The sequence below is a fragment of the Palaemon carinicauda genome, chromosome 2 (genome assembly GCF_036898095.1).
Source record: "Palaemon carinicauda isolate YSFRI2023 chromosome 2, ASM3689809v2, whole genome shotgun sequence".
Taxonomy (NCBI): Eukaryota; Metazoa; Arthropoda; class Malacostraca; order Decapoda; family Palaemonidae; genus Palaemon; species Palaemon carinicauda.
The window spans coordinates 185,232,031-185,257,950 of NC_090726.1; the positions used below are offsets into that span (position 1 = coordinate 185,232,031).

General features: G+C 44.1%; 1 protein-coding gene across 1 annotated transcript in view; it reads right to left on the reverse strand.

The window, feature by feature from the left end:
- The window catches only part of LOC137621540 (uncharacterized), a 47,609-nt gene that overhangs the window by 13,075 nt on the left and 8,614 nt on the right, over positions 1-25,920 (reverse strand). The window contains exons 3-4 of the mRNA XM_068351920.1: positions 19,691-19,975; positions 9,900-10,151 (exon numbers count right to left, since the gene is read on the reverse strand). Coding sequence (XP_068208021.1) covers positions 9,900-10,151; positions 19,691-19,975 — 537 coding nt within the window. The remainder of the gene's footprint in view (positions 1-9,899; positions 10,152-19,690; positions 19,976-25,920) is intronic.

A 25,920-nucleotide genomic window follows, 5' to 3' on the forward strand; every position in this document is an offset into this window, starting at 1 on the left:
AAAAAAGAATTTATCGAGAAGTATGATCAATATACACGTGTGGCAACCTTGACAAAAATGTACAATAATAATAGGTAAACGATTTGTACAATTCTGAAGAAGAAGAAATTGAAGCAATTAATGCTGCAAAAGGGGTGCTTATATTGGCAAAACAGCAGCCATTGTTCCTGATAAGATGGAGAAATTCGTCTCATCTAGATCAATAAGTTTTTAGCAGGAGATAGGTTTTCTGAGAAATTTTTTTGTGAAAAAAAAGTTTTTGTATGCTGACCTTTCAAAAAATAAGCTAGGTACGTCAACAGACCAAGAAAAGGAAACCTTCAAAGCAAGCAGTGGTTGGCTCGAAAATTTCAAGAGAAGAACAAGCCACCATAGTGTTGTGAGACATAGTGAGGCTATGAAGCTTAAATGTCAATACGTACAGTAATGGCATTCATTTCTAAATTCAATAAATTCGTGGATTCTGAGTCTTACATACTCAGCAAGAGTTCAATAACTACACGACCGGTCATCAGTTTTGGAAGACGATACCCAGGAGGACCTTCATTACTGCAAAAGTAAAGGCAACTTCTAGTCACAAGCCCATAAAAGACCATCTAACCTTACAGCTCTGTGTTAATGCCAGCACAGATTACAAAATCAAACCTCTCCTTGTGTCTTGCTTGAAGAATTCATGAACCTTTAAAACATACAAGATGCAGAGGAAGAAAACGGAATGTCATGAGGAGGTCAAACAACAAGGATTGGGTGACCTACATTTAGTTTGTGGAATGAGTCAATGAGGATTGTGGTCCTGAGATAAAAAAAAAAGACATGAACAAAAACCTCCCTCATATCTCTTTTTACACAGTTAATCCATCGCAATTTTGGTCTACCTACCCTTCTCCTACCTGGTAGTCCCAAATCCATTACCTTCCTTATTAGATGGTCTTCCTCACATCTCTTCATATGTCCATACTACCTCAGTCTACTTTCCCTCACCTTGGTTGAAGCTGGTGCTATTTTGAGAGTACCTCCAACATGCTCATTCTTAACTTTATCTTTTCTAGTAAGTACACATTACCATCTCAACATCTGCATATCAATCACATCAATCCTGTTTCATCTCTCCTCTTAGTTGCCATGACATCTTCCCATAAAATTGCATTAACATGGCTATGACCTTTCAGTACAACGCCAAGACTCTTTTCTCCCTTTTGAAGTTTTTCATAGCAGAATTCATTCAATAAAATATACTCCAATCCTATCTCTGATAAAATTTGCTCCATACAGCTTGTTTTCAGTGTTTACTTAGTAAAGGTCTGTAAGCAACTGGATTCCTAAAAGGGAAATACCACTAATTTTTCCAACATTAGTAGGTTTACCGAATATTTTTACCAATTCTTCATTTGCTGTTAGCGTTAACAACCTTAGAGTATTACTACTAAATATTTTTTTATTGTTAGTGTTAGTATTCTTGAATTAATACTAACTATTCAATGCTTTTTACTTTAAACACTTTACTTCCAAACTTTTAGTTTCAGAGAAAAAATACACTGAATTAACCTTGGGGTAAAATGTAATGCACTGTATTTTCGGTTCACAGCTTGGGAGCCATGATGAAGAGCAAAAGCTAACGGGGATAAGTTACCAGAAAAGCAGAGGATACAACGATCTAGAAAGGTTTAAAAAGGCAACTGAGGGATGCTCATACTCCGCTTTCTTTGCTCAGGAATTGCATAATTCTGTTTCCTACAGCCACCCAAAACAAAATACATGTATTAGTCTCCTGTTGTCATGCAAAATAGTCAACCCATTCGCAATAACATCAGATGTCCAATCGCATTTTTTTAATAACTTAATAATTCATGGGAGACGCATTGTATCCATGAAACGCGAAAGCCGGGGCTGTCATAACCAGGGGACTTACTGTAGTTGTTATGGCAAGTAGCAGGGGAGAAATCTGTATGCCACCCTCCCAAAAAAAGATAAATGAATATCAATAATTAACAGTAGTTCAGGAAGACAGAGTACACCAAACAGGACAAGAGAGTGTGGAGGCACGTTTATTATTATTATTATTACTATTATTATTATTATTATTATTATTATTAATAATAATAGCTAAGCTACAACCCTAGTTGGAAAAGCAAGATGCTATAAGCCCAAGGGAAAAGCAAGATGCTATAAGCCCAAGGGAAAAGCAAGATGCTATAAGCCCAGGGGCTCCAACAGGGAAAAATACCCCGGTGAGGAAAGGAAATAAGCAAAGAAATAAACAATCTGAGAAATAATGAACAATTAATGAACAAGTAATTTAATCTACAATCTTAGTGTTTTTAATTCAGTATTATTATCATTATCATTATTAACAGCTAAGCTACAACCCTAGTTGGAAAAGCAGGATGCTATAAGCTCAGGGGCTCCAACAGAGAAAATAGCCCAGTGAGGAAAGGAAACAAGGAAAAATAAAATATTTTAAGAATAGTAACAACATTAAAATAAATATTTCATATATAAACTATAAAAAACTTTAACAACAGGAAGAGAAACTAGATAGAACAGTGTGCCCGAGTGTACCCTCAAGCAAGAGAACTCTAACCCAAGACAGTGGAAGACCATGGTACAGAGGCTATAGCACTACCCAAGACTAGGAAACAATGGATTGATTTTGGAGTGTCCTTCTTCTAGAACAGCTGCTTACCATAACTAAAGTCTCTCTTCTACCCTTACCATGAAAAAAGTAGCCACTGTACAATTACATTGCCATAGTTAACCCCTTGGGTGAAGAAGAATTGTCTGGTAATCTCAGTGTTGTCAGGTGTATGAGGTCAAAGGAGAATATGTAAAGAATAGGCCAGACTATTCGGTGTCTGTGTAGGCAAAGGGAAAGAACCTTAACCAGAGAGAAGGATCCAATATAGTACTGTCTGGCCAATCAAAGGACCCATTAACTCTCTAGCGGTAGTATCTCAACAGGCGGCTGGTGCACTGGCCAACCTACTACCCACCCCCATATTGTATGCCTACACAAAAAATATGCCAAAAATTTGTGATATCATGATGATGATGATTAAAAAAAGCAAAGAAAGCTAAGGGCTCCCCAAAAAAGTATGAAAAAGGTCTTCACCATTGATTATAAATTCACACTAGAATACAGACAGAGTATTTTTTAAATTAAATTTCACAGCTAAATATAAAAGAAAAACTTTATCAGGAATTTAATGGAATTATGGTCACCACAGTACTGTACCTAGAGCATTTTAGGCTATGTTGATAATCATTATTTCTCCTTGTATCAAAAGTACCGAGTAGTATAGGTTTAAACAACTCCCTTAAACACTAGAGATTATCAAATGGTTCATGATCATCATATATGATAAAGATAAAAATGTTATTTTTATAATAAAATAAATTTTTGAATATACTTACCCGGTGATTATAATAGCTGCAACTCTGTTGCTCGACAGAAAACTCTAAGGAAAAATTCGCCAGCGATCGCTATACAGGTTGCGGGTGTGCCCAACAGCGCCATCTGTCGTCCAAGTACCCAGTACTCAATGTAAACAAAGAACTCAATTTTCTCCTCGGTCCACTGCGTCTCTATTGGGGAGGAAGGGAGGGTCCTTTAATTTATAATCACCGGGTAAGTATATTAAAAAATTTATTTTATTATAAAAATAACATTTTTCAATATTTAACTTAGCCGGTGATTATAATAGCTGATTCACACCCAGGGGGGTGGGTAGAGACCAGCATTATATGTTTACATTATTATGAGCTAAGAATTTTTATTTCATTTTAGAAGTTATCAAAATAACAAAAACAAAATAAATAGGTACCTGGTAAGGAAGTCGACTTGAACAATTACTCTGCCTTTTTAAGTACGTCTTCCTTACGGAGCCTCGCGATCCTCTCAGGATGCTGATCGACCCCTAGGATCTGAAGTATGAAGGGTTGCAACCCATACAACAGGACCTCATCAAAACCTCTAATCTAGGCGCTTCTCAAGAAATGACTTTGACCACCCGCCAAATCAACCAGGATGCGAAAGGCTTCTTAGCCTTCCGGACAACCCAAAAACAACAATAAAAAACATTTCAAGAGAAAGATTAAAAAGGTTATGGAATTAGGGAATTGTAGTGGTTGCGCCCTCACCCACTACTGCACTCGCTGCTACGAATGGTCCCAGAGTGTAGCAGTCCTCGTAAAGAGACTGGACATCCTTAAGATAAAAATACGCGAACACTGACTTGCTTCTCCAATAGGTTGCGTCCATTATACTTCGCAGAGATCTATTTTGTTTAAAGGCCACGGAAGTTGCGACAGCTCTAACTTCATGTGTCCTTACCCTCAGCAAAGCTTGGTCTTCCTCATTCAGATGGGAATGAGCTTCTCGTATTAACAGTCTGATAAAATAGGATAAGGCATTCTTTGACATAGGCAAAGATGGTTTCTTAACTGAACACCATAAAGCTTCAGACGGGCCTCTTAAAGGTTTAGTTCGTTTTAAATAGAACTTAAGAGCTCTCACAGGGCATAAGACTCTTTCTAGTTCATTTCCAACCATATTCGATAAGCTTGGAATATCGAACGATTTTGGCCAAGGTCGAGAAGGTAGCTCGTTTTTGGCTAGAAAACCAAGTTGTAGAGAACATGTAGCCGTTTCAGATGAGAAACCGATGTTCTTGCTGAAGGCATGAATCTCACTGACTCTTTTAGCTGTGGCTAGGCAAACCAGGAAAAGAGTCTTTAAGGTGAGATCTTTCAGGGAGGCTGATTGTAGCGGCTCGAACCTGTCTGACATGAGGAATCTTAGTACCACGTCTAAATTCCAACCAGGTGTAACCAAACGACGCTCCTTCGTGGTCTCAAAAGACTTAAGGAGGTCCTGTAGATCTTTATTGTTGGAAAGATCTAAGCCTCTGTGACGGAAGACTGATGCCAACATGCTTCTGTAACCCTTGATAGTGGGAGCTGAAAGAGATCGTTCTTTCCTCAGATATAAGAGGAAGTCAGCTATTTGAGTTACAGAGGTACTGGTCGAGGATACTGATACTGACTTGCACCAGTTTCGGAAGACTTCCCACTTCGATTGGTAGACTCTAAGGGTGGATGTTCTCCTTGCTCTAGCAATCGCTCTGGCTGCCTCCTTCGAAAAGCCTCTAGCTCTCGAGAGTCTTTCGATAGTCTGAAGGCAGTCAGACGAAGAGCGTGGAGGCCTTGGTGTACCTTCTTTACGTGTGGCTGACGTAGAAGGTCCACCCTTAGGGGAAGTGTTCTGGGAACGTCTACTAGCCATCGAAGTACCTCGGTGAACCATTCTCTCGCGGGCCAGAGGGGAGCAACTAGCGTCAACCTTGTCCCTTCGTGAGAGGCGAACTTCTGCAGTACCTTGTTGACAATCTTGAACGGAGGGAATGCATATAGATCTAGATGAGACCAATCTAGGAGAAAGGCATCTATATGAACTGCTGCTGGGTCCGGGATTGGTGAGCAATAAATTGGGAGCCTCTTGGTCATCGAGGTTGCGAAGAGATCTATGGTAGGCTGGCCCCAGGTGGCCCAAAGACTCTTGCATACATCCTTGTGGAGGGTCCATTCTGTTGGAAGAATTTGTCCCTTCCGACTGAGACAATCTGCCATGACATTCAAGTTGCCTTGGATGAACCTCGATATGTTTAGACCTTTTGACCAGGTGAGGAGGTCCCTTGCGATCTCGTACAGCGTCAGTGAGTGGGTCCCTCCTTGCTTGGAGATGTACGCCAAAGCCGTGGTGTTGTCCGAGTTCACCTCCACCACTTTGCCTTGAAGGAGAGACCTGAAGCTTTTCAAGGCCAGATGTACTGCCAGTAGCTCCTTGCAGTTGATATGCATTGTCCTTTGACTCGAGTTCCATATTCCCGAGCATTCCCGACCGTCTAATGTCGCGCCCCAGCCTACGTCCGATGCGTCCGAGAAGAGAACGTGGTTGGGAGTCTGAACAGCCAGGGGCAGACCCTCTCTGAGGTTGATACTGTCCTTCCACCATGTCAGGCAAGACTTCATCTTCTCGGAAATGGGAATCGAGACCGCTTCTAGCGTCTTGTCCTTTTTCCAGTGAAATGCTAGGTGATATTGAAGAGGACGGAGGTGTAGTCTTCCTAATGCTACGAACTGTTCCAGGGATGATAGCGTCCCTATCAGACTCATCCACTTCCTGACTGAACATCGTTCCTTCTTCAGCATGTTCTGGATGCATAACAGGGCTTGGCTTGTTCTGGGGGCCGACGGAAAAGCCCGAAAAGCTAGACTGTGAATCTCCATCCCTAAATACACAATAGTTTGGGATGGGACCACTTGAGACTTTTCCATATTGACAAGGAGACCCAATTCCTTGGTCAGATCTAGAGTCCACTTTAGATCCTTCAGACAGCGACGACTGGAAGAAGCTCTGAGAAGCCAGTCGTCCAAATAGAGGGAGGCTCGGATGTCCGCTAAATGAAGGAATTTGGCTACATTCCTCATCAGCCTCGTAAACACAAGAGGAGCTGTGCTTAGGCCAAAGCACAGGGCTTGAAACTGGTAGACAACCTTTTCGTAAACGAATCTCAGAAAAGGTTGGGAGTCCGGGTGGATGGGGACGTGGAAGTAGGCGTCCCTTAGGTCTAACGAGACCATCCAGTCTTCCCTTCTGACCGCTGCTAGCACCGACTATGTGGTCTCCATGGAGAACGTCTGCTTTGTGACAAAGACGTTCAGCGCACTGACGTCTAGCACCGGCCTCCACCCTCCTGTCTTCTTGGACACCAAGAAGAGACGGTTGTAGAATCCTGGGGTTTGATGGTCCAGGACTTTGACTACCGCTCCCTTCTCTAGTAAGAGAGACACTTCCTGTTTCAATGCCCGTCTCTTGTCTTCCTCTCTGTACCTGGGAGAGAGATCGATGGGGGACATTGCTAGAGGGGGATTTCGTACAAACGGGATCTTGTACCCTTCTCTGAGCAACTTCACAGATTGAGCATCTGCGCCTCTCTTTTCCCAGGTCTGCCAGAAGTTCTTGAGTCTGGCTCCCACTGCTGTCTGAAGAAGTTGGCAGTCAGACTCTGCCCTTAAAGGACTTGGTTCCTTTCTTCTTTCCACGTCTCCCTTCGGCACGAGCACCTCCTCTGCTGGAGGCTCTGCCACGAAAGGGCGGAATAAAACGTGACGCTGGAGTGTCCATCCTAGGTCTCGCTGACAAGGTAGGCAAAGGGGTAGCTTTGCGAGCAGAGGACGCAACAAGATCATGGGCATCCTTCTGTATCAAAGAAGCAGCAATCTCCTTAATCAAGTCCTCTGGAAAAAGGCACTTAGAAAGAGGAGCAAACAGAAGTTCGGATCTCTGGCATGGTGTAACTCCAGCTGAAAGGAATGAACACAGGTTCTCACGCTTCTTGAGGACTCCGGACACAAAGGATGCAGCAAGCTCATTTGACCCATCACGTATGGCCTTGTCCATGCAGGACATAATGAGCAAGGAAGTCTCCTTCTCCGTCGGAGAGATCTTTCTGCTTAGAGCTCCTAGACACCAGTCTAAGAAGTTGAATACCTCGAAGGCTCTAAATATCCCTTTCAAAAGGTGGTCCAGGTCCGAAGATGACCAACATATCTTCGAGCGTCTCATGGCTAGGCGGCGGGGAGAGTCTACAAGACTTGAGAAGTCGCCCTGGGCAGAGGCAGGAACTCCCAAGCCGAGAACTTCTCCCGTGGCATACCAGACGCTCGATCTAGAAGAGAGTCTAGCAGGGGGAAACGTAAAAGCTGTCTTCCCTAAACTCTTTTTGGACTGCAGCCATTCTCCAATCACTCGTAAAGCTCTCTTGGACGAGCGTGCGAGGACGAGTCTAGTAAAGGCAGGAGCAGCTGACGGCATGCCTAACACAAACTCTGACGGAGGCGAACGCGGAGCTACAGACACAAACTGGTCCGGAAACATCTCTTTGAACAGGGCCAAAACTTTCCTAAAGTCCAAAGAGGGTTGCGTAGACTTGGGCTCGTCCAGTTCTGAGTGTGGTTCATCTTCATGAGCAGCACCATCATCATCAGAAAGTCCCTCATCCGATAACTGATGAGGGAACGGCAACAGAGTGGGTAACGGCTGGTTGGCTGAGTCCGGCCGCACGGGTGCATGCGTGACTGAGCCGGACGCAACGTCATGGAACTGTTGCCCAGTCTGAGAGCTGGCAACAACCATAGCAGCGCGGGGACGCACAGCGTCTACTCCAGACTGTCTAGACAGATGTGGGTGCGCAGTGGCAACCACACTGGGTTGCGGAGGTTGACGCACCGCGTCAAAACAAAACAACTCTGACGGTTGTTGAACCTCACGGACGTCAACGGATACCTCCGTGCGTCGCTGAACGTCAACATGCGGCTGGCAGATCACACTGGAACGCATGGGTGGCGGAACTCTCTCAACTGGAGTGCGTGAGAAGGTTACCTCAGCGTCCCCAGGACGCACAACCGAACGTGTGGGTGGTTGTAGGCAAGGAGCTGCACTAGCTACTGGTGCGGCAGCAACCTTCTCCGCACGAAAGTCCTGCATAAGCGACGTGAGCTGCGACTGCATGTCTTGCAGTAAAGACCACTTAGGGTCTACAGGGGCAGGTGCGGCGACAGACGGTGTAACTGTCTGAAGCGGTACCGCTTTACCTCTCTTAGGAGGTGAGCAGTCATCGGATGACTGCAGCGAGTCCGAACTGACCCAGTGGCTACAGCTGGGCCGTTGGACTTGCGCGGAAGGGACCGACTTGCGCTTCAACGGTCGTGAGACTTTGGTCCATGGTTTCTTGCGAGAAACCTCTTCCGCAGACGAGGTATAAATGGGCTCTCTCGTCTTTGTGTGGTGGGGGCGATCTTGGGTAGATACGCCCGAAACCACAGAGGGAACGTCTGTTCGCTGATTAAAGCCTCTCGAACCCATTTGTCGTATGACATTGCTTCTCCCCTGGACTTGGGAGCTTGCAAGAGGTCCCGGACTAGGAGGACGACAGGCACGAACAGACGAACCCTCAAGCGCAACACTATCCACAACACTATCACTCACTTTGTCACTTCCCACTGCACTTTTACACTTCAGCTCCTTGACATCCGCCATGAGCTGATTACGGTCACTAGCCAGTGACTCAACTCTCTCACCCAGAGCTTGGATGGCACGCATCATATCAGCCATCGAAGGTTCCTGAGTGCCAGAAGGGGGATTAGGAGCAACCACTACAGGGGAAGGAATAGGTTGTGGGGCATGAGGAGAGGAAATGTCAATAGAACGAGAGGAACTTCTCCTAACTCTATCTCTCTCTAGCCTACGTGTATATTTTTGGAATTCGATAAAATCGAATTCCGAAAGCCCAACGCACTCCTCACATCGATCTTCCAATTGACAGGTTTTATCCCGACAATTGGAACAAACAGTGTGAGGGTCGATAGAGGCCTTCGGAAGACGCCTTGAACAGTCCCTAGCATTGCACTTCCTAAATTTTGGGACTTGTGAAGGGTCAGCCATTTTGAATTGGTCAAAGGGGAATTCAAAAACTATCAAAAGGTCATCAACAAAGAATCCGTAATCAAAAGAGTTCAAGGAATTGTGAAGAAAAAGCCTGCACAGCGAAAGCTCAAAACTAGAATAGTGTACTTCACCAATTAGTTGTGAAAACAAATCCAGTAAGCAACAGCGAATAAGCACGTCTTGTCGGGAGCACGACAGAGAGAAAATTGAGTTCTTTGTTTACATTGAGTACTGGGTACTTGGACGACAGATGGCGCTGTTGGGCACACCCGCAACCTGTATAGCAATCGCTGGCGAATTTTTCCTTAGAGTTTTCTGTCGAGCAACAGAGTTGCAGCTATTATAATCACCGGCTAAGTTAAATATTGAAAAATGTAAAATAATTCATAAAAACCTTTAAAGGGCGTAACTCCTAAATTACACTGGTCCACCATTTCATTATTACTTCCTCTTCTTTTCTCTATCGGAGTACACCACTTAGTTTCATTGCCAGTTCCACGTTTCTTAATATAACAAGGACTGTTATAACTGAAGCAGTATTCGTCCTCAATTTCAATCAGGTCTAACGTGCCACAGCTAATACGAAGAAAAGCACCCTCGTCTATTTCACTGGCGCCAACAACAGCAACTGCTTTTTCATCCAAATCTGTGGTCAAGAAAATTATTTCCAATTACTTAAATTAATCATGGGACAAGAAGTAGGTCTTTAATAATAAAAATCTGTTTAATAACTTAGTCTTGATACTCAAGCTGTGACATTGGTTAGAAATTAAAAAGGTGTATTACTACCTTTTTCTGAAAAATAAACTGTGGTATTTTTCTTGGGAGATTGAAAGATCTTAATAGATATTTTTTTCATACATGCATTATTTTACAATAAAAAGATTATGTTTTCATATAAAATGCAGTATACCACAACAATCAAACTTAATTCACTCCAAAAGCCATTCAAACAATGATTTATTTGAACATTAAATTAATTTTCTCGATAGAAATTCATGTAAAAATCCCGTTTTAATTTACTTGATGTTTACACAATACTAATAGTACTTATGCATATAAAATCACAGATAAAAATATAAATAAAACAAAAGCTGTGACGTTTTGCAGGTGAGAACTGGGAGAGTTATGGCGATACGTCTTAGCCATACAGCCTATGGCAAGTTCCAATTGTATATTTCTTATATTTTCAGGACAAAAAATAATCTTCATGAAAAGTGGTCGAACGCCAACTGACTCGAATTCAAAAGCGTTCAATATTTGGAGTTCCACTGTATGTATACATGAGTACTGTATACACTTCATCTGGGTCCCTGAGCATCCCTATTAAAAGAAAATGGCCATTCTGTACAAGAACAAACTAGATGCAACTTGGGAGTGGCTGGGAGATGGACAAAAATTTTTATAAAGTATAATATTATTGTTAGTAAAAGCACTATTTTACTCTCTGAACCCTTAAGAGTATTTGTTTCAAGAAAAAATCATTTGAGATATTTCTCAATATGCTATCTTCACATTGTTTTTTCTTTAATTTGATGAGAATGTTCCCACCGTTTAGCGAGTGTAAACATTTTAGAATTGTAATTTTTGTTTTGGTTGTCAAAACAGTATCATGTCCTTTCTCCTAAAGTACAGTTGGTCAGTGTAGACATTAATTTAGGTGTGGATTTGTTTTGATGGAGAAATATTCATTACCTCTTTTCTCTAATTATACGATATAAAGTTATTTCTCATCCCTTATTCATTTCATTAAATAAGGGATTTTGACGAAGGAAAAATCTATTTCTGGGGAGAGACCTGTGACGCCCGGTGAAAAGTCCTTCAATCTACCTTTTCTGATATAAATCTTCCAAATATACCAGAGAAAAATAAAAGCATGGAATGCAGAGGTTATTACCCTCGCGCGAGCACCTCGTGAGTGCCGTGTCTACATCGGGGGCGTGTGAAAACCAATATTCACAGGCTGTCTTCCAATTAGATAACTCCTTCATCAAAGGGAAGGGCCGTAACAAAGACCCCAGAAACCACACATGCACCACGCCACTGCCACCTACACGAACACCCTCCAGATCATCCTTCTGCAAGAACACATGGCTTGGCAAGGAAAGGGTGGGTCCATACAAAAATAACTGGGAAGGGTTTCACCGGGTGTCACAGGTCTCTCCCCAGAAATAGATTTATCCTTCGTCAAAATCCCTTTTCTGGGTCGACCTGTGACGGCCGGTGAAAATGTACCAGAGAATGCCTTCCAAGCCCAATAAAGTAATAAGATAATGAGGAGAATACAATCACCATGTACAACAATAATATAATATAATAATGTAAGAAACGTCCAATTACCAACTAGCCAAACGACAAAGGGAACGTAAGTCTAAATAACTAAGACGATAAGGAATCAACTGAGTGTCGAATCGCAAAAGGCATCAAACCTTACATGTCTAAGCATATCTAAACATTAAAGGAACGGTAACTACAATAACAGTTAAACCATAGGAATTAAACATGGCAAATATCATAGGGCTAACAAACTACCCAGGAGAGTGGCGACGTGGTGTGAGTGGCGGGTAGGAGGGAGAAGAGAAGAGATGGAAGAAAGGAAGAAGTAGAGATTACTGGGGAGGGAAAGGCTCCCCGCTGCAATCGTCGGGTATTTAAGGGCCTGTAAGATCTTTAGATAGTGGCGTTTGACAACCATAGGGGATTTCCAACCCGTATATTTTTTAAAAATCATCAAAGTCCCTGTTCTGGAAGTAATTGATGGAGGTATCTACTGTCCGTATATCATGAGCCTGGGGAAATTATTCCGGATTAGTATGTTTAAAGAAGTAGAGGATTTGTTGCCTGATACTGTGAATGGAAATAGTACCTCCTTGTTCCCTGATAACCAAGGGGCCAGACGAGCGGGTGGCAGTTCTAGCTAAAAGGGCCTTGAGAGTAGTGACTGGACACAGAGAAAAAATCCTGGGGAAGAAGAATAATCTTCCGAGGGGAGCACCTATTTGCGGATCCTCATCTTTTAGCTAGGAAAGCATTGTCTGGAGAAAGGAGTACTTCGGCTGAAGGGAGGAAATCTATGTTTTCCGGGTTCGTGAGAGAGCTAGTTCTGATATTCCATCACCTGAGGCCAAAGCCGTTAGAAATAAGGTCTTCCTAAGAAGAGTGATATAAGAGCAGGATTCATTGCCCGTGTCCGGCGCAAGTTTTGAGGACACCGTTCAGAGACCAGAGTCCTTTTGTGGCCGAACCGAAGGTCAAATCCTAGCACATGTTTTTGGAATAGATGAGAAATAGGAATCAGCTAGGTTAATGCTAAAACCAACAAGGAAGATCTTCTTCCAAGCTGACTTGATGGTGGTTAAAGTGCTAACTGTTAGGCCTTTGCCAAATAGGAACCTCAAGAAAGAGATGGCTATATTCGGAGACATACGAGTATGGTCTGAACTCTTAGGGAACCTGCTAGTTGTTAACGGCCGAATCATATTGGCGAATTGTCGAGTCCCTTTTGTCTGATTCGATGAAGAGATCGTTTTCCGGTTCAATGTTCGCGTCTCTACGAGCTGCAAACTTCCTGTAGTCCACAAAGTTAGAGTTTTGGCTATCCTTGAGTAATCTGACACAGTGAGTTTGGATTACTTGAGTCAGTTTGGGGAACGGGATCCGGAAGGGACGGAGTTTCAACTCGAGGAGGAGAGGAAACCAACTGTTCTTGGCCAGTGAGGTGGTACTAAAGCCACTGCCCCCCGGAAGGGGCGTAGTTTGTGTAAAAGTCTCATTAGAAGATTCACTGGGGGAAAAAGGTAAACCTTCTTCTAATGGTTCCTGAGTATCCACCGGAATGAAATTATGTCTAGAGACCATTCTGACTCCAGTGGTTTCGTCCTGGCTAGTGAGTCCGCTCTCACATTCTGGACTCCCGCTAGGTGAGTTACTGACAGGAACCAGTTCTTTTCTGTTGGCCAGGCGAAGATAGTGACCAGGATCCGATTCAGGTTGGGTGACTTGGATCCTTCCCTGTTGACGCCGTGTACTACGTCTGTTCTGTCTGATACTACTCTGATGTGGCTCGACCTCGGAGGAGAGAGTCTCTTCAGGGTCAAGAACACTGCCATGGCTTCGAGAACATTGATATGGGACTGTTTCATGGCGGGTGACCAAGAGCCCTGAAACATCTGATGTTCGGAGTAATCCACCCATCCACTTAGAGGCGCGGCTGCATGGATGTCACTTGTGGAGGTGGGAATTGTAGGGGAACCGATTTGGAGAGGTTCTTCGGTTCGGACCATGGGCGTAGTCTCATTTTCAAGACAGAGGGGATCTTCGAGACCTTGTCTCTTAAAGGTACTGTAGCTCTCTTTCTCCAAACTCGATTGATGTCTTTGAGTTTGGATTTTAATAGGAGACCTGTTATTAGAGTGAATTGGGGAAGATCGATGATACTTTCTAAGGTTCTTCTGGGCACCTGTTTGTGTTTGAGAAAATTCTTGATCTTGGAAGCTATTCCTCTTACCTTTTTGGAAGGGAGAGACAACGTGTGCTTCGAAAGGTCCCACTGAATGTCTAACCAATCTAAGTGGCTTGATGGTTGCAGGCGAGACTTTTGTAGATTGACCGGAAATCACAGGTTGTCGAGAAATCAAAGTACTTCCTTCGTAGCTCTGTTGCCTTCTATGGCCGACCGGGCCCAAATGAGCCAACCGTCCAGATAAGCCATGAACTGTATCTCTTGGTTCCTGAGTTGTTCTAACACTGTCTCTCCCAGTTTCGTGAATATCCTGGGATCAATGTTGAGGCTGAAGAGCCTGTCTTGAACGCAAAGGCTTTCCTGCCTAGGCGGAAACCCAGATAAGAAGAGAAGTTTCGAGCTATAGGCACATGATAACCGTCGTCAGTAAGATCGACAGAGGTGGTGACGGCCCCATGAGGAAGAAAGGTCCGTACCTGAGAGAGAGTCATCATCCGGAACTTGCCGCAGAGAATGTAAGAGTTTAGCTTTGACAAGTCCAGGTCCACTCTCAATGCCGACAAGCCTTTCTCCGGAATTGTGAACAGGCGGCCTTGGAACTTCGGTGATCGGTCCCGTTTGATTGCTTTCTTCTTGAGTAACTCTGTGGTGTACTCTTTCAGGATGGGAGTGGATTTCTGGGAGAGGGTCACTGGTGGAGGGGGAGGACCTTGTGGCCATTTCCACTTCAAACCTTTAGGGATTATGCTATGAGCCCACGGACCGAAGGTCCAATGGTCTTGAAAGTGGTAAAGTCTCTCCCCTACCGGGACTACCTCGTTGTGAGGGAGTGAACCTAGGGGGATCCGGATACATAGTCGACGAATCAGAGGAGGACTGTGATGTCAAGTGGGTAACTGACTATTGATGGCAGTGACCCCGGTTCGTTTTGTAGAGGGCAACTCTCTGCTTCTTCTTGAAGAAAGCTTGCTTTTGGTCTTCGACCTTCTTTCTGGCAGTGAGGCCCCGCCTTTCCTGCAATTTTGGGTTGCTCTCGTATCATCTTGTAGAACCTTGTTCACCTCCTCCTGAGGGAAGAGGGTTTTACCTCATCAGGAGGAACTATCAGCCTGCTCGATTCCTGTCTGATAGAGGCCTCAGACAGAACGTATTTCCCACAACTAACCCGATCAAACCACCAAACGTGTAGGTCGAATTGGAAGGGCAGAGATTGGTTCTTCCTGAATATCCGAAACAAAGTCTCAGTGGGATAAATCGAGGCTAGGGTCTCCCCGAGGTGGGGTCCGGCTCTTTAAGAGCCGGTATGGCCGAACCTTCTTTGTCAGTTTGAATAGTAAGACCTGTCCATTTATCCATAATAGGCAAGGCAACAATGAGAGCATCTGTAGATATGGCGTATTCCCCATTGTGTGGGGTGAGCTTGGAATTATCGTAACCCCCCAGACCGACAACATCCTGCTCCAGACAGATCGGGCCTGCCCTTGAGGAAATAATACCGTTACCTTCGGTACCTTGTCTAACCTAACCAAGGCATGCTCTTTCAATCGAACGAATCCGTTAAATGGGAATTCTAGTACCTGAGAGTAAATTCTAGGTCCCCCAGAGGGCGGACGTCTATGCCATCCAGAGTTATGGTACCATCTATATATGGAACATGTAAGGCAAATATCTATGCGTTGTTTTTATCGAAGGAGGTTACTTCGATACGCCTGGGGCTGTAGGGGGAGTCATCCGAGTTCCTGAACGGATCCGACTCACCGCCATATCTTTGAGCTCCGTCATAGCCCCTTGGCTTTCCCTAGAATGTGTTGCTTTTAGCAGTCACGGTTTTATGCAAGGTAACATGAACATCAGATTCCTTTGAGGGTCCTAGGTCGGTGACGCAGGTAACAGCAAAGCTGAAGGCTCAAAACTCATCCCCACCTACCTGCCCGTCCATGGGGTCGACGTCCAACCTTAGAAAGGACACTCCGAGGAGATAGGGACCTCTAGATGGAGCATTCCTTCCAAACCTTGATACCCAAGGGCGGAGAGCCTCTCTTGCTGGCAGGAGAGAATCACCATCATCCTGAAAGAAGTGAGGGGATTAGTGATGAAGGAGAAGACCGTTCTCCTCAATAAGCAATGCATACATTAATCCGGATCAAATTAAATCATCACCAAAGGATACCAAAAGGAAACATATTAGAACCAACTTACATCATGGGTCCGGAGTAGCGAGGACAGCTCGTAGCAGAACGTGCATGACTCCGGGAACCATACACTGTAGGCGGACCTTCTGTAAAAGAAAGGGGACATAAGTCTGGATGTTCCTTGAAACTTTGGTTAGTGATCCTATTCACAGGCTGGGATCAGCCGTATAACTAATAAAATGCCTATATTTATGCATATATTTAATTCTAACTATGTATAAATATGGATAAATATCCATATAACATCGTGTTCAAATAGAAATAAATTAATTATGCCTATATTTATGCATATATTTAATTCTAACTATGTATAAATATGGATAAATATCCATACAACATCATGTTCAAATAGAAATAAATTAATTATGCCTATATTTATGCATATATTTAATTCTAACTATGTATAAATATGGATAAATATCCATACAACATCGTGTTCAAAATAGAAATAAATTAATTATGCCTGTATTTATGCATATATTTTATTCTAACTATGTATAAATATGGATAAATATCCATACAAAATCGTGTTCAAATAGCAATAAATTTCCACTCAGTACTTGGAACCGAACGCTAGCCCCTTCTAATGAAAAGCCAGGTCGAAACAAACCATGCCATGAGAGGCTATCTACTGTTCCTTGAGACTGGTCAGTGAACAGATGAATCAATAGAATACTAATATCCAGTAACCACATAACGTGTAACTATAACCTCATCAGTAAAATAATGTTAACACCGGTTCTGAACGTCTGAGTCAGGGGTGGCCAACCTATGGCGCATGCGCCAACAGTGGCGCATTTCATGATTACAAGTGTCGCACTATACCCCAAAGATAGTAAATTGAATGACTTTTCTTTAAAATTGCTAATTATGTTCATATATTTTCATTAGGACTTTCAAGAATAGCTAATGAATATTACCAACGCAAATTCAAAGTGTCATTAAAGTAAGTACAGTTTACTTTGTATTCATGTTAAATCCTTTCCTTTACGGTTAGAACCAAAGATTGGCCACCCGTGGTCTGAGTGATCTCTGTTGCCACCGGAGATCCAGTGAGAAAGGTCCGTCACAGTGAAAACGTGAACATCAGAGGAAATCTAATATTAACCTTAATGCTGAACGCCTGTACGATATCCGGTTAAGCCGGAGATTCGATGAAAAGGACCGTAATAACGATATTGTGATTATTCATGAAAAAGGGTTCATACCCTGGTTCTGATCGTCTGATTGATCAAAATGTTAACTCCGGTTCTGATCGACTGAATGAACTCTGTTTGTACCGGAGAACCAGTGACAAAGGTCCGTCATCGTGAAATCGTGACCCTCAGCGGTACGATAACATTCCTCAATACTGAATGTCTGTGTTATCTCCAGTGAAGCCGGAGATTCAATGAAAAAAGGGACCGTAATAATGTAATTGTGATCAATCATGACAAAGGTTCGTGTGCAAAAGGCCGCAGCCGGAGTCTGAGTGCCGGATTTGACCGTTGCACTCCAAATATCTGATTAGTTCTCACCCAATGAGTATCCAATATAGCGGAGTATAACTCAAGGCGGAGCTAAGGGTGTCGGCATAAAGCGACCCCAATTAATGACTCATACACTAACGTAACCTATTAATAGTGCTAGCTATATTAACAGTAACCACATCAATAAAACGTGTATATCATTAAACGTAATATCATCAACTCGGAGAGTAAGAGGAGGCAGGAATAACTCGTGATCGTAAAAAAACGGAAAACGGGAAATCCACCTCTCTTACTCGAGCTAATAAAGAAAACGAGAGAAGGGGTAACTCGTATCTGTAGGACAGAAAACGAGCACTCTATGCTCTCGCTCTCAAGGTTACATAATAAAAAACCAACTTCACACAATAATATGATAAGAAAAATAATAAAATTGATTGCTTTTTCTTAGTAAATGTAATAACCAAGAATGAAGAATAACGACAACGTAACAAATAAACAAGTATATAGTCTAAATCGAGCACCTTCCTGAGGCGAGTACAAAACTATAACAAAGACTAAATTGCTATTCTTCGTAGGTCCAAATTGGACTTGCTAGCAAATAAATACCATAGTAAAAACTAATAATAAATAATGATAATAAAATTGGTCATAAAACGTAAGTGATATAACCTAGATGACAGAGTACCAGAAGGGCAATAATAACTTGAAAATTTACTGAAGCGAACACAACCCAAAATGGCTGCCGATACCGAGGCAGGCCAATCGCTTCCAAAAATAAAATCCACAATACTGGAAACAGAACAAATGCCCGGTACTGCAATAAACTGTCAAAACAAACTATGGTACTTAACATTGGTAAAGGTGAAGTAGCAACGTCAGTCATGTAGAATTAACGACAAACACTTCGAGAAACACTGGGCAAAAAATTTTTTTTAACTTTGCGGGCAAGTCCAAAACAGAAGGATGTCCTGGAGGGTGTTCGTGTAGGTGGCGGTGGCGTGGTGCAAGTGTGGTTTCTGGGGTCTTTGTTACGGCCCTTCCCTTTGATGAAGGAGTTATCTAATTGGAAGACAGCCTGTGAATAGTGGTTTTCACACGCCCCCGATGTAGACACGACACTCACGAGGTGCTCGCGCGAGGGTAGTAACCTCTGCATTCCATGCTTTTATTTTTCTCTGGTATATTTGGAAGATTTATATCAGAAAAGGTAGATAGAAGGACTTTTCACCAGACGTCACAGGTCGACCCAGAAAAAATATTTTCTAATACTTTTTATGTAACCTGTTAAATAACATGACTTTCCTTAGTTCATTATTCTTTATTAGTAACTTATTTTGAAAATAATGAAACAAAACCTGGCCTAAGAAATTTGTTTGTTTTGGGTCCCATTCCCTAGAATCAAATCAAAGGATGGTGCCTAGTGTTCTTATTATTTTGAAATTTTTATGCCCAGATTTCTGGTGACATCCACTGCATTTTAATGGAGTGTAGCTGGAATGTGGTCAGTATCCTGAATCCGGCAGTCTGCTACTACGTTCGGCCCCAGTCTGCCAACAACTACAATGTCTATTGTACCGTTCCCCTTGAGAAGATGGTCATTGTCGACACACTTCACAAGAAGCCTCTGTGCAGGAATGTCAACTGCATGTAGGAAAAAGTCGGTGAGGATCCATCTTCTTAGCCAACATAAAGGTATCACAAGAGCAGCTCAATATGCTGGGACAAACCCGCATAGTTGCAGTTCCTCAAGAATAAGCAGACCTGAAAAGGGAAAGAGAGGGTAAAGTTAATACAGCCAATAGAATTAGGTCGGGTAACCGAGAGTAACAGGAACGTCTTCGCTCAAACATAGCCAAATCAAAAGCGAAGAGTATTCACTGAATGAGTGTGTGAGGGCAGTGGTTAGTATAACTACTGCTACCCTAGCTAACTAGTAGAGGGTCGTTGATACCAGCACAACCCTGAATCATATAGTATCTCCTATGTGAAGAACGAAAGTTTGCATTTATGAAGGAACAAAATAATAATAATGATAATAATTACAATGACAGAGCAGACTTACCTTTAAACTGCAGTAAAGTTTCGCTCACAAACAGAACAGATTCTTCTTCCCTAACTACAATGAGAACATCAACATCCTTGTCACAGCAAATTTTGCTGAATGGCAGACTACACTCCATTACATAGTCAGAGTCATTATATCTTGTTGCCGCAAGACTAAATTCCATATAATCAATCATAAAAGTTATATACACCTCTGATCTCGATCCAATAGATTTGTCAACAACTATCCTCGTTGCTGAATCACCAACTCTTATAACCTCAGTAATCTTCAAATCCTGTGGATCTGAAACAACAATGAAGTACAGTAATTAAATTTAAAAATCCCTTAATAATAATGATTCAGTCACATCTAGGAGGAAAACAATTATAAGTTATACCTATAACTAATTAATAGAGTTTTGCATTTAAATTTTTTTATATTAGAATTTGGTTACTCAAGTTATAAGGTATGAACTGGGGTTAAATAAAAAATAAAGGCTATATAACTTTGTTTCTCAAGTGTGCAGGATAAGCATGCCCTTACCAGTTACTATATTATGAATGAAAAACATGAAGCATGTCTTGTATTCAAAATTCCAACACCCATTGAACTGGGATGTCAACACTACAGTGGTAGCATACCGTGCTCTAAATTTTGAGAATGGCCAACAAAAGTCTATTTTACCAAGAATTATGCATCTTGTTTTTGGTTGCGTTTACCGAGCATGTAATTTAGAGACATCAAATAAAAAGATAGTGTATAGCATCATAAATTGTGCCCTATTAGTAACGTCTCTGCCTGGTTATTGCAGGACTGGGGCTTGAGTACTGCTCAAACTCGTTAGTTCTTTTAGTGTCTGCAAGCTTACCATCCTTGTGAGCTAACGCTTGGTGGTTTGGGGGATCCTACAGGTCCAACTCCTGGGTCAGTCTACCTTTTGAGTCATCAGCAGCCATTGCCTGGCCCTCCCTGGTCCTAGCTTGGGTGGAGAGGGGGCCTGGGTGGTGATCATATGTATAAGGTCAGTTTCTAGGGCATTGTTCTGCTTGCTAAGACAATGTCACTGACCCTTGCCTCTGCCACTCATGAGTAGGCTTTAAACCCTTAATGTTTGATATTGACATTTCTCAAGCACAGTCCCTGTCTAGCTAATCTAGAGGTAGGCTAGATCTCAAGAGAGCTGTTTCTCTATACTACTAAAAGTTCCCAATAATTCTTTCCCCCTACCTAGTTGGACGTGTAAACTATGGCACGTTATTGACAACGTGGATAACTTTATCCAAACCCATATGTACTATCACATTTCTATATTGTGCCTTCATTAAAATTTAGCTTATTATGACCCCAAAATATAAAACTAATGAGGATGAATTCAAACCAGAAACTGTCATCGCCTTTGTAAATCTTTTCAGAATGAAATCACTGATGACATCGGAGGCATACCTGAGATTGATAAAAAATTAAGAAAATCACTCTGGTAACAAGACACAACAATTGAAGAGGGCTTTGCGTGACGTTTAATGAACTGGAAAAACTTGCGGATGGACATATAGATATTTTAATGAAACATAATTTATCAAATGACTGACAGAGAATGACACACAAATAAAAAGAAACTGAAAGAGATTAAACACTGGTGATAATGTACTGTATAAGATCTTTGTGAAGAGTCTCAGATCGCACAAATCCTTCAAGGAAGAATAATAGAATGTTATCCTTGGATGAAAAGTAGACTGTAAGTTACTCATATAATCACAATAAGAACATCACTTGAAACACCATTTGGATAAGTCGTAGAGATATAAAAACCTACCTATTTCCCTCTATGTATGGACAAAAGGGACGATATCAATATACAGCAATATACCACATGACATGTGGTTTGGCCTAGAAAACAACAAGCTTGTTGCATATGCAGATGATGCTACTCTCTTTGCATCAATTCCATCCCCTGAATGTAGATCTGGGGTTGGTGAATCCCTTAATAGAGATTTAGCTAAAATTAGTGCATGGTGCAAATTATGGGGTATGAAGTTGAATCCTAACAAAACTCAAAGTATGATTGTAAGTAGGTCAAGGACGGTGGCTCCTTAACATCCGAATCTCAGTATTGATAATGTTTCTTTAAATTTGTATGACTTAAAATTATAGGTGTGATTCTCGACAGCAAATTTACTTTTGAGAAACACATTAGGTCTGTGTCATCTTCAATTGCACAAAAAATTGGCTTATTGAGAAAGTCTTTTAAGATTTTCGGTGATCAATCTATTCTGAAGAAGTGTTTTAATTCTTTCATTCTACCTTGTTTTGAGTATTGTTCTCCTGTCTGGTGTTCAGCTGCTGATTCTCATCTTAATTTGTTGGGCAGAAACTTACGGTCTATTAAATTTCTTATTCATGATCTAGATATTAATCTCTGGTACTGTCGTTCAATTAGTTTATTATGCATGGTGCATAAGATTTTTCATAACTCTGACCATCCTTTACATTCAGATCTTCCTGGACAATTCTATCCTGTTCGTAATACTAGGCAGGCAGTTAATTCTAATAGCCAGGCCTTCTCCATCATGAGGCTCAATACTACACAGTATTCTAGAAGCTTTATTCCAGCTGTTATCAAGTTGTGGAATGATCTTCCTAATCGGGTACCTGTAGTTGAATCAGTAGAACTTCAAAAGATGACAAATTCATGGATAATTTGTATTTTTCCTAACTATACAAACCTTAGCTATTTACATGGGGTAATTACTTCGGCGTAGCTGATTGACGAGCCATAAGAGTTTTAACGAGGGTTTACTACCCCTTCGCTAGTTAGCGGGGGGTAGGGAGGGCTAGCCTGCTACCCCTCCCCCTCACACACACCAGTGAAAGGTTCACTTTACTTTGAGGTAGGACTTATCTTGGGGGACAGGGCTGGCGGGCAAATATGTGTAAATAGCTAATGATGCTCCATGAAGAGCCCATGATGTCCCTGACATCATGGGCTCTAGGGCGATGCGACGGAGAAGGGTCAGGATTCAAGACCGGGTGTAACACACTGCGAATCCGGGCCGAGATGGTATTCCTGGAGACCCTTCTCTTCATTTCCCAGGGTCCACGAACGAGGCTTGAGCCTGGAGACGAACTGCAGCCGTTCTCTTAAGACGCCACCTCAGACTCCCTACCAGCAAGGTAGGAGATGGTCTGGGTCATCTGCTACAGGACGGAGACTCGAAACCTGGAAAGAGTCGAACAGTGGGTCCGGCACTCCCGGGTTCTGAGTCTTGTCAACAAACCTCAGGGACGAACCTGAATGTTGCCTCCCCATATCCCTCTGAATGGGCGAGGTCGTATGAGAGACCATGTGACTCGCTTGGCTGAAGATAAGGCTAGCAGGAACACTGTCTACCCAGTAAGGTGGAGATCTGGGGCCTTACGTAGTGGTTCATCAGAGGGTCTCTTTAGAGACTTGAGGACTCGAACCACGTCCCAAGGAGAAGGTCTCGCCTTCGACTGAGGGCAGGAGAGGACAAGGCTTCGCATGAGAAGGAACAGTTCCAGCGAGGGAGAAATGTCTATCCCTAGAGCCTGGAGGCAAGACCTAAGGCTGAGGGATAGCCTTTCACAGCCGAAACTGAAAGGCACATTCCATCCCGCAATCCCACGAGGAGCTCCGCTACTGCTGGAAGCGGCATCATGTGGAGGGATACCCTCTCCAGGACATCGACCACAGTAACTCGCCCCTTCGCCTAGGAGACTACTGCGGAAGATTTGCGCAGGTGTCCAGGACTCCTAATCGCAACTTGTTGCAAAAAAACCTCTCTCTTAGAGGAGATGCTGGATAGTCTCCCGGCGGGAAGTTGGAGAAAGTTACGGCTCTGCGGAGGATGATGGCATGTGGCTGTGTGAGTAACCGGTGACGTGGGGGGGTTCCCTCAGAGGCTCCGTAAGGAGTTACAGAGGGACTGGTGAGCCTCCTGCGAGAGGCCCTAGCGGAGCTAGGGAGGTCATTGAGACTGACCGATACTCTGGTCCTGTAGAGTACTCTCCTCATCCGCCAGAACGGGGGAAGGCGAACACATCGATGTTGTCCCACCGTTGCTGGAAGGCATCCTACCAGAGGGCCTAGGGGTCCGGGACCGGGGAGCAGTACAGCGGGAGCTTGCAGCTCAGTGCTGTAGCAAGCCGGTCCACAGAGGGAGCCCCACCGAGTCATTCTTTGTAGGCTACTTGAGGATCCAAAGACCACTCGGAATGTGGTGTCCATGTCGCACTGCTCAGACTGTCGGCGAGCCAATTCCTTGCCTGGAATCAAGAGAGCTGCTAAGGAGACCGAGGGGAACTCGAACCATCCCGGTATCTCTACCGCAGGATGGGATGGCTGTACTGAAAAGTACCTCCTGGTCTGGGCAAGTAAGCCATCACTGTGATGTTGTTGATCCACACAACCACAGAGTAGTCCGCCAGGATAGGTGGAGCTACTGAAGTGCCAGAAACACAGTTTCCATCTCTAGTAGGTCTAGAGAAGGTACTTCCTGGTTCTGACCACCGGCCTGAGGTCCCATGGTTCAGGACGTGGGCCCCCCCTTTTCTTTGAGCCGTCCGAAAACAGCATCAAGTTTGGGGGAAGGACAAGAAGGTCCACTCCCTCTTGTAGGTCCTCGTCTGCTACCCACCCCAGGGGGTCCGTCCGTTCCGGAAGTCCCCTAGGGGTCCCGGCGTCCGGGGAGTCGTGTCCCTGACTCCCCCGCGCCCCGAGTCGCCACTGGAGAGAACTCATCCTGAGGCGACTGTTGGAAACCAGACGGGCCAGGGAGGAGGGACGTAACCACATTGGGTTGGAGGTTCTTCTCGTGAGGGGAAAGGTCTCGCGACCTTCCTCCGCCTTGCTATCCTGTCGCCTGAAGGGAAGGCTTCGGGAGATTGGTGTCTAAGACCAGGCCTAGGTATACCAGACTCTGAGTTGCTGAGGGGAGGACTCCTCGAGACCCACCATGATCCTTAGAACTTGGTAAAGTCCGAGGAACTTGTCCCGATAACGAAGAAGGGATGCCTTCGAGTCTGCTAGGATCGGCCAGTCACCCAGGAAACGGAGGGGCCAGATGCCGATTCTGGGAGCCCGTGAAGAGATCAGAGTGGAAGCATCAGTGAACTGTTGAGGTGCTGTGGAGAGACCGAAGCACAGCACCTTGAACTGGTATATCAGCCATCCAGGCAAACTCCAAAGTACTTCCTTGAGGACGGGTGAACCGGGATCGAAAGTACGCGTCCTACCGGACCAGTATATACATGAAGCCTTGTGGTCTCACCGCAAGACTGACCGCGTCTGCTGTCGCCATGCTGAACGGAGACTGTTTGACAACTCTATACAGAGTCGAGAAGGGAAGGAGACGATTAAGGAGGCCTCGGAACCCGTTGGCCACCTTTGGAGAGAGCATATCTCCAACATGGACTGGACTTCCGCCCGGAGGGCCCGTCCCCTCACCAATCCCTATTCAGGGAGGAAGGAGGGGCTCGATACCTACCGGGACTGTTGAAGGAGACAAGCTCGGAGAGCTGGCCCTCGGCCTAGTCTCTGGCGCTCTTCATTCCCTGAGACCAGGGCAAGCTGCACTGGCCCAAGGGAGCCCTTGGGTGATTAGATTCGGTCCCGGACCGTATCCTTCCCTTACCGAAGAGGAATCTCTGAATCTGGGGTCCCTTTGAGGTTTCTCCTGAGGGTCAGAACCTCCCAGAACGCAAGTTCCGACCCCTGGAGCTTCTCCTCCTGATGGACTGGCAGCGAGGTCTCTCATCCCCAGAGGCTCTTCCTGGGGAGACTCGTAGACATGCCCCAAGGGTCCATCTGAGTCCTGTCGGGTCCTTGCAGAAGAATGGGCCTTAGGATCCCTCCAAGGAGAGAAACAGGACCCCGGCGATAAAGGATGTAAGGCTTTCGCCCCCTCCGCACGAGAAGATTTCTCAGGAAGAGGCGGGGATTCTCCCTATAGAGTGATGGGGGAGAGAGGACCGGGTCTTCCGACCCTCCTGGGGATGGGTAATGCTCATCCGCAGGGGAGGGGAGAAGAAGTCTGAGGAGGGCTCATCGCCTGCGTAAGGACTCGCGAAGGGACAGGATGGTCCTTGGAGGAGATACCATGCCAGGGATTCCTCTCACCCTCTTCAGGAGGAGAGGAAGTTGCTACTGATTAGTGACCCCAGCCAGAAGGCACAGGCTCATCACCTGCATGAGCGCTTTGACGACGGCATCCCACCAGGGATGCCGACCA